Below are 9,747 nucleotides of genomic sequence, written 5' to 3' on the forward strand. Positions count from 1 at the left end.
TGTTCAAAGGAGTAATAAGAATGTAATAAGTAGTAGCTGGAGTAGGCAATTCAGCTCCTCACGTCTGTGTCATTATTAAATATGATCATGACTGATCTCGCCTTGGCCTCAACTTCAGCTTCCTGCCCACTGTCCATAATCTTTTAATTTATTTCTAATTAAAAATCTCTCTATCTCCTCAAAACTTACTCAATGTTCCAACATTCTCCATATTCTGGGGTAGTCATTTCTATGGAATCCTGACCCTTTTGAGTGGCGTAATGACTCTTCATCCTGTTCTAAATCTGCAGCACTTTCTGCTAAAATTATGACCTCTTGTTCTAGATTGCCCCATATGAGAATCTGCTTTATGTCTATCTTGTCAACCCCTTTAGCATCTTGTATGCTTCAATTAAATGAAGTCATCACACATTTTGAAGGATATGTTGGCCTTGAAAGAGTTTAATTCAGGTTTACAAAAATGATATCAGAACTTCGGGTCAAATAATGAGGAAAGATTATACCAATTAGGCATGTTTTCTCTCAAATTTACAAGGTGAAGGGGTGATCTGATTGAAGCCTTCCAAGACAATAATGGGAAAAGGCAAGGTAGATTATTTCCACTGGTTGGAGATTTTAGAACTCTAGGGCATGGTCTAAAAATTAGGTCAGACCATTTACGATAAAAAGTACTTTACGCACACAGTTTGGTAGAGGTTTGGAACTACCTTCTACAAATAGCAGCGGATGCTAGATCAGTTCGTTTTAAATCTAAGATTTTAGTAAAGCAAAGATGTTAAGGTATATGAGCCAAAGGCAGGTATATAGAATTAGGCCACAGATTGTAACCTCATTAACAGGCTTGAGGGGGCAGGAGGTCCTATTTCTGTTCCTATATCCCCTTATTCTTTTGTTATTCATTCTGATGTTGGACAAGGCACAAGAATTCCCTACTCCTCTTTCCCATCCACTGAGAGGAGAGATAGGGCCTCAGTTTAAATTTCATTTAAACGATTGCATCTTTGACAGTGCCACACTCCTCCAGTTCACACTTAGAGTATTGGCCTAGATCATGTGCTTGAACCTGAAATATAACTCCCGTATTAATTTGGCACTTTAGTTACCTTCTCTTTTGATTCCTACAATCCATTTGGAGGTCGGAACAAGTGTATTATTTTAAAAACCTTTGTTTTCAGAAACCGAAAGTCTACAAGGAAAAGTTGATCCTTGTTGCAGATGTGACCAGGTTTATTTGACAAGTGAAGGAAGAAATCCAAGCTCTGCTCATGAGTAAACTGGAGGGGTCCTCTGGACTCAGCAGAGTAAACTCTGTTAGAGGCAGTACTTTTCAGATTAGGCACCTTAATCCAAGTTTCTGTCTTCTCAGCTGAACATGAAAAGTCCATAAAACTATTTTGAGGAAGAAAAATCACAACTATTTATGGGTTGTTGCCATTCGCAGCTGAGCAAGCATATATTTCCCATCCCCAGTTGCCCTTGACTAGGTGGTGGTGAACTGCCTTTTTGAACCACTGCAGTCAATCTGCTGTAGGTAGACTCACAATGTCATTAGGGAGGGAGTTCCAGAATCTTGATCCAGTGACAGTGAAGGAATGAGGAATTGCAGTATGTTTCCAAGTCAGGATGATGAGTGGCAACTTTAACACCATAACATGGTTGACACTGAGTCATAAGAGCCATAATATTTCTAAAGAGGAATAGGACAAGTGACCAACAATTTGCTCAAAGAGGCAGGTTTTCAAGAACCCTGATAGACAATTGATAGGAAGAGCGCCAACAACTATTGGAAGTGAATTCAACAGCTTAGATCTTAGATAGAAGGAAACATGACCACGATTGGATTGCCCCAGTTTTATGGGGCAATCCAATTGCCCTTATACCCTTAATCGGTATAACTAAAACAGATGACCTGATCAGTTGTCACATTGTCAAATATGAGGCATTCTTAAGTTGTGCGTAAACTGACTTGCACATTGGCCACATTCAAACAGTAACTATAAGTACTTAATCAGCTGTAAATCACTGGAATTCCTGAGCTAATGAAAAGTGCTAGTAAACATAACTTGTTATTAATTTTAAACTCTGCTGCGTTTCTGAAACAGTCGAGGTAAGGAGCTACCTGCTTCCCTTGTACCCTCCCCCTCTACAGTTATTTCTGAATTTTTGAATTTTCACAATTATAAAGTTACATGTGAATACCTAACTATAGGTCTGAGAACAGGAAAACTGTATGGATGTTTACCTGAAACAGTGTTAAAAGATTGTGAATCAGTAATAAAATAGTCTTCTTATCCAAGTTACTTATCTAGTTTCTCTACAATATCCACCTTTTCTGATGTTATAAGTGTAATCAGCTGACCTTTTGCTGCAAATACTTTAAATGCTGTGATTAGCTCTTGTTTAAAAAAAGACAAAAGTATATCCTGGGATTGATTTGGCTTTGTTCAGAAGGACCACTGTGAGAGAAGATGAGAGGGAGAAGAGAAAGAAATGAGACAGATACAGAACCATAAAAAGAAATAGAGGGAGACATCTAATGAAAGGAATGAAGTAGTTTTATAACCTTGATCTGCATTTTCCCACACTACACAGTCAGCATGTCTCCCTCTCCCCTTCCGGCTCAACACCACCAAAGTCACTAGCTGTTTACTACCCTCTGTCTGAGCATCATGTGAGCCCAGGCCTTTTCAGTTTGTTGCCACACAAGTGTGGAATGATAAGTCCCTGAATTGTTAACTTTGGTCAAACGCTTTCTAGACTGGAGAGCTTGTAAATTCAAAACAAATATATATTAGTTCACCGTTATAAATTGACATTAAAATAATTATAAGAAAATGTCATTTTGCTGGTAATGATGTGATACTTAGAAAGAGAAATACATGTGTCTTTGGAGCTTCTTTTCCCATCTAAAATGGAAGAATTTAAATTTCCATCTTTCACAACCTTGTATCCTAAAGTGCTCTTCAGCCCGTGAAGTATTCTTTTGAACTGTTGTCACTGTCATAATGTAGAAAAAAATGAGGTAGATGATGTGTGCCCAGCAAGCTCCTACAACCAGGATTCTAATTATGATTGGATAATCCATTTTTATTGATAGTTGAGCAGTAAATATTTGGTCAGGACACTGAGGAGAATACCCCTGCCCTCCCTCATAAAGTAGAATGGACTCTCTCAATGGTTTTCAAGTCTCAATGAAAGAATTGTACTTTCAAGCATTGCTGTATTTTCTCAGTATTGCTCTGAAGTGTTGGTATAGACTGCATGCTCAAGTTCTGGTGTACCAGAATCCACAACGGTGTCTTGAATATATTCCATCATTTTTCTACAGTGGTGATTATTGGCTTCAACATACAGTTAACTGTAATCAATAATCAGCATGAATCTTTATATTTTGTATATGTCATAAATTCATACATTTCCATTAATATCAAAAATATCCAAAACACATCATGGAGGTTAAAGGAAAAATTATGAGGAGCAAGTGAACAGGAGGGGACCATTGTGCCTGTTCCACCATTAGGTACATTATGGCTGATCTGTGAATTCATTTCCTTTTCCCATTGTCCCATCTCTCGTAACCTCCTTAGATAAAAAGAATCCTATCAAACTTGGATTTATAATTTACAGTTGATCTAATGATCATTACCTTTGTGTGAGAGTTCCAGATTTATACCATGAGAGGAGGAGGTGGAGTATAAAGGAGTTGGAGAGGCACAAGGGGTTTTAAAGAGGGAATTCTAATGGGTAGACATTTTATACTGAATAATTACTTTGTTTTATGCTTATTTATTAATGATCATAGTAGATGTTGAGTTATGGGCAACCAAGAGGGAGTTCCCAACAATCCACAAGTAAACACAATAAAAGAGCTCCCAGCATCATGTCTGGAAGAGTTGGTGTTGGATCCAAGTCTCCTCATTGACCAAAAGGTCAACACCCAAGGCACTACTGACTTTTGGATGAGATGTTGCAATGGATGTGAAAGATCCCTTGGAACTATTTCAGAGAAAAGGAGGAGATCTCTGTCTGGTGGCCTTACCAATACTTATACATCAACCAACATTGCTGAATCAGATTATCTGGTTCTTTATCATGTGATTGGTTGCAGGATTTTGTTGGGTGCAGATTAACTGATGCTTTTCTTAATATTGCAGTAGTGGCTCTGTTCAAAAGCACAATTGCTGTTTGACATTTTGGGATATAACAAAGTCATGAAAGACACAATAGAGGAACAAGTCTTGGTATTTTGCACTACAGAAAAGGCCTTTCCAGAAAATATGCCTACCTGATATAGATTAGATTTCCTACAATATGAAAACAAGCCCTTCGGCCCAACAAGTCCACACTGACCATCTGCAGAGTAACCCACCCCTCTCTGACTAATGCACCTAACAACTATGGACGATTTAGCATGGCCAATTCATTTGACCTGCACATCTTTGGAATGTGGGAGGAAGCCCACACAGACACTGGGAGAATGTGCAGACTCCACACAGACAATCACCCGAGGCTGGACTCGAAGCTGGGACCCTGGTGCTGTGAGGCAGCAGCGCTAACCACTGAGCCACTCGATATTTATGCAAATTCCATTTCCTGTATGCAAGGGTCTTCAAGGGATAAATCCTTTTTTGAAAATACTAATGCATTGGTGTGAGTGCTGCGATAAAGAGTTGACTTAGCTCTTTACAGCTTACCTACTGGAACAACGTTCAATAAAATCATTAGGCAGTTTGATTGAGTCTAAAGTGCTGGTTCTGAACAGCAGGATAGAAAAAAACCTTGGGAACCTCATAATGAGGAGAAAGTGAGGTCTGCAGATGCTGGAGATCAGAGCTGAAAATGTGTTGCTGGAAAAGCGCAGCAGGTCAGGCAGCATCCAGGGAACAGGAGAATCAACGTTTCGGGCATAAGCCCTTCATAATGAGGCTATTACAGTTTTGAGAGTCATGAAATGCTATTCATTAATACCAATGGCATGGACAAATAGTTCAAAGGAATATGTTCTCAGAGGTAAACAGTTGAATAAAAATATTTATTTGTGGGAGGATGCAACACGTCCTCCCAGCAGTCAAATAAAATGAAATAAATTGGGTTGTTGAAAAGAATTAAGAATAAGAAGTGACTATTCATACCTTTTAAGCCTGATTCATCATTCATTTAGATTATGACTGATCTGTATTTTAATCCCATCAGATAACCTTGGTTCTATATCCTTTAATATCCTTGCCAGAAAAGAATAAAATCTATATCTGCAAGTTGGGAAATTTTTTATTGAATCCCATCCTAATCGTGTGGACACACAGACAATAGGTTTTCACAACCCTCTGTGTGAAGACTATCCTATGCTGTAGAGGAGAAACATAGCTTCAAGTTACCAATATCATAAGGGATCTCAGCATCTCATTGCAGCGCAATACAGACTTCATATACAGTCTGAGGCTCTATAAGGCTCTGGTCAGACCATATTTGGAGTGTTGTGGGCAGTTTTGGGCCCTTCTCAGGAAGGATGTATGTTCAGAGGAGTGTCACGAGAATGGTCCCAGGAATGAAAAGCTTAACAAATGAGGAACGTTTGAGGACACTGGGTTTATACTCGATGGAGTTTAGAAAGATGGGAGGGGGATCTAATTGAAACATACAACTTACTGAATGGCCTGGACAGTGATGTTGGGAAGAAGTTTCCATTGGTAGGAGAGACTAGGACCCAAGGGCACAGCCTTAGAGTAAAGGGAAGACCTTTTAGAACGCAGATAAGGAGAGTGGTGAATCTATGGAATTCATTACCGCAGAAATCATGGAGACCAGGTCATTGAATATATTTAAGACTGAGGTAGATAGGTACTTGAGTATCAAGGGTTACAGGATAAGGCAGGAAAATGGGGTTGAGAAACTTATCAGCAATGATTGAATGGCGGAGCAGACCCGATGGCTGATTGGCCTAATTCCTGCTCCTATGTCTTATGGTCTTATGGTATCTGATTTGAATATACCGAAAATATCAACACAGCCAAGGTTTTACCATGGTCTGAACCCCAGTGAACAACTTATGTTGGAGTTAATTGGAATATGACTGAAAAACTTAAATATGATGAGTCATCCTTTGGTGGTAATATTTATTGCATTACTTTCTAACACATTGCAGAAAAGCCAAGGATGGCCCGTCATTCTGTGATACTCTGTAAACGATGTCCTGTTCATTTGATTTGCTTGAAACCTCACTGCTGCCCTTTGCAATCTGATCACGAAGTGCCTGATCTGAGTGAGAGCTGTGAAATGAGCATGACTTTCTTCAACCATCTGGAGTTTGCTGCTTCATCACAGTGAATCTGTGAGACAGGGTCTTTTTTTTTTGTTCATTCAAAGAATGTGGGCATCACTGGTTATACCAGCATTTATTGTCCTTGACAAAACAAAACTTGATTTTCAGGCAACTTCATGATAAGCTGCTGCCTTGAACTTCTGCAGTCTCTTTATGTATGTATCCAACAATACTGTTAGAAAGAAAGTTACAGAATTTTGACCTAATAATATATTTCTAAGTCAGGATGGTTTGTGATGTAGAGACAAGCTTGTAGGTAGTGGTGTTCCCATGCACCTGCTGCCCTTGTCCTTCTAGGTGGTAAAAGTCGTGGATTTGGAAGGTGCTGTCTAAGCAGTCTTGATATGTTGTTGCAGTGCATCCTGTAGAGAGTGTTGACTGCTGCTACTCAATGTCCGAATGGATGTCATAGGTATCCGATTAGGTGCCAGTCAAATGGATTGCTTTGTCCTAGATGATGTTAAGCATCTTAAGAGTTGTTAGAGTTATACTCAGCCAGGTAAGTGAAGAGTATTCCATCATACTACTAACTTGTGCCTTGAAGGTGATGGATGTGCTTTGGGAGAAAGGTGAGTTACTAGCTGCAGAATTCCAAGCCCCTGAATTTCTCATCACCCCACACTGTTTATTTAGTTCCTGCAGTTCAGTTCTGATCAATGGTAACTTCCAGGATGTTGATAAAGGGAAATTTAGTGATGGCAGTGAATTTCAGAGGGTGATGTTTGGATTCCCTCTTGTTGGAAATACTGACATTGCTTGACTCTTATGTGAGGAGAAAGTGAGGACTGCAGATGCTGGAGATCAGAGCTGAAAAATATGTTGCTGGAAAAGCACAGCAGGTCAGGCAGCATCCATGGAGCAGGAGAATCGACATTTCGGGCCTGAAGAAGGGCTTATGCCTGAAACGTCGATTCTCCTGCTCCTTGGATGCTGCCTGACCTACTGCGCTTTTCCAGCAACACATTTTTCAGTTTTGACTCTTATGTGACACGTTACTTATCACTTATCACCTGAAGCCGAGATGTGTCCAGGTGTTGTTGTATGCTTGTGTTGTCAATATATCATTGGATTAGTAATCCAGAAAATGTGAACTGCTATCCCATCATAGTTTGACAATTTGAATTCCATCCTAAAAAGCTGATGTTAGAGAGAATAACAATAAATTATCAAGACGTCATTGAAAACCCAACAGGTTTGCTAATGTTCTTTAGGATTTCTGCCATCCTTACCTGATCTGGTCCTATATGTGGCTTCAGTCACATGAGTATACCAAGTGCTCCACAAAGCTGAGAGTTATTTACAGGATGGTTCCAACCTCCAGATGACAGGAGAATAGGAAGATAGATGGGTAAGTGATGGGATGAAATAGATAAGGAAGAAATAAGTATCCAGAGAATAAAATTAAAAGCTGGTGTGACTAGGCGAGTTGAAGTGAAGTAAGCTTGAAGAAATGGAGACCAGAAGTAATGGCACTGGTATTGAGCGACAGCCCGATGTGCATGCACAGACAACAGAGAATTCGTAACGTAAGGTACATAAGGATGAGGAGATTAGGCAAAGTTCTACACAGAAGAAAGGGAGAAGGCAACATGTGAGTGTTCACATTTACATTTTAAGCATAGATTTAATCCTTCTAACCTGGGTTTAATCAGTGGGAGCTTTCTGTGCTTAAAATGGCTGTATCACTTTCTACATAACAATTATGTCTATGTTTAAAGTCCTTAGTTGGTTGAAAGGTAATTTGGTGTCCTGAAAGGGTTAAATGCATTTTTTTCCTCTTTTTGGCGAAGGAATAGTGAGCAGATATCTTTAGGTTAATTGGAGCATTTATTCTAAATTGTTGTGGTTCTTTGCAACATAAGAAATGGAAGAAGCAGGAATATACCATACAGTTCCTCAGGTCTGCTTTGTCATTGAATGAGATCTCAGCTGGTGATTTATCTTTACCGCCCCATTCCCATACCGCTCAATATACTTATTCACAACCCTCTGAAGTAATTCCATCTCATCTCAGTTTGAAATAGCTGCATTTTATCCTGAAACTGTGAGCTCTAGTTTTAGACTCCCAATTCAGGGAAAACATGAGACGTGGACCAGAAACGTTGAACAAAAGTTGTCTTTCTGTTAAATGTTCTGCTGTGCAATCAAACCTAACACATGCAACCCACTTGGATGCAGTGTTCCCCAACTTATATTAATTGTATTTTTTTGTTGATGGTGTAACAGCCGCAAGAAGAGCACGCTTCATTAAGACGCAGTACAATTTCTTTGCAGCTCCAGCCAAACAGTGCATCAGGAAGCGGAGCCTTGGAGCATGATCCATCCTCCATCTACCTGCGTATTCCTGTAGGTGAGGCAGTGCCTGGACCTCTTCCACTCGGTGTATCGGTCATTGATGCCTCAGTTGCCCTCTTTGGTGTGGTCTTTCCTCATGTCTCTTTCAAGCATCGGTGAGCGCTTGACTCAACTTGAACATATATCAAAGTAGATATTAATGTATTGGATACGTTTGGGAGCAATTGGATCGCATAGGGATGAGCATTTGTCTTGATTTTGATGGACTAGATGCACTGTTCCTGCCGATCAATTTCTTATGTTTGACAATTGTATCCTACAAATGAACATTAGCCTCAATCTCTATGGGTCTTTGTACTAGTGAAGTAGAAGAAGAAATGTCTAAGACACCCAGGCTTTTAAGTTCCTTCAGAGAGGGAGGTCTAATATCTAATAATATCTAACTATTATTAGATATACAGTTTTCACCATTGAAACAATCCATACTTGTTATGGGTAATCTGTTCTGTGGAGGTACTGATAGAAACTATTTTTCCGTCCCATAGGCATCAACTACAAAGATGCTGCTTATCCCATATTAAGTGCAAAGCTATTTGGGCAGTTCAATCATTCTTGTTCACCAGTGTAGCAGAAAACTTTTTGTTCCTTCTTACTATCATAACAAAGAAGTCTTTTCATTTTTTCTATTCCTATTCATTCACGGCAACCCCAGTCCGTTATGGGAGTTGTGACCATTCTGAGGAGTGAAGCCTTGGGACTGATCTAATTTATTAGTTTCTGGATTAGTGGTGCTGGAAGAGCATAGCAGTTCAGGCAGAATCCGAGGAGCAGTAAAATCGACGTTTCAGGCAAAAGCCCTTCGTCAGGAATAAAGGCAGAGAGCCTGAAGCGTGGAGAGATAAGCTAGAGGAGGGTGGGGTGGGGAGAAAGTAGCATAGAGTACAATAGGTGAGTGGGGGAGGGGATGAAGGTGATAGGTCAGGGAGGAGGGTGGAGTGGATAGGTGTGGAAAAGGAGATAGGCAGGTCGGACAAGTCCAGACAAGTCACAGGGACAGAGCTGAGCTGGAAGTTTGGAACTAGGGTGAGGTGGGGGAAGGAGAAATGAGGAAACTGTTGAAGTCCACATTGATG

At 40.0% G+C, this 9,747-nt stretch overlaps 1 protein-coding gene across 1 annotated transcript in view; it reads left to right on the forward strand.

Annotated features, from left to right (window-relative positions):
* The window catches only part of heatr5b (HEAT repeat containing 5B), a 121,996-nt gene that overhangs the window by 62,881 nt on the left and 49,368 nt on the right, over positions 1-9,747 (forward strand). Inside the window, exon 16 of the mRNA XM_043680648.1 lies at positions 8,594-8,769. Within this exon, the coding sequence (XP_043536583.1) occupies positions 8,594-8,769 (176 nt within the window). The remainder of the gene's footprint in view (positions 1-8,593; positions 8,770-9,747) is intronic.

The sequence above is a fragment of the Chiloscyllium plagiosum genome, chromosome 3 (genome assembly GCF_004010195.1).
Source record: "Chiloscyllium plagiosum isolate BGI_BamShark_2017 chromosome 3, ASM401019v2, whole genome shotgun sequence".
Lineage (NCBI taxonomy): Eukaryota > Metazoa > Chordata > Chondrichthyes > Orectolobiformes > Hemiscylliidae > Chiloscyllium > Chiloscyllium plagiosum.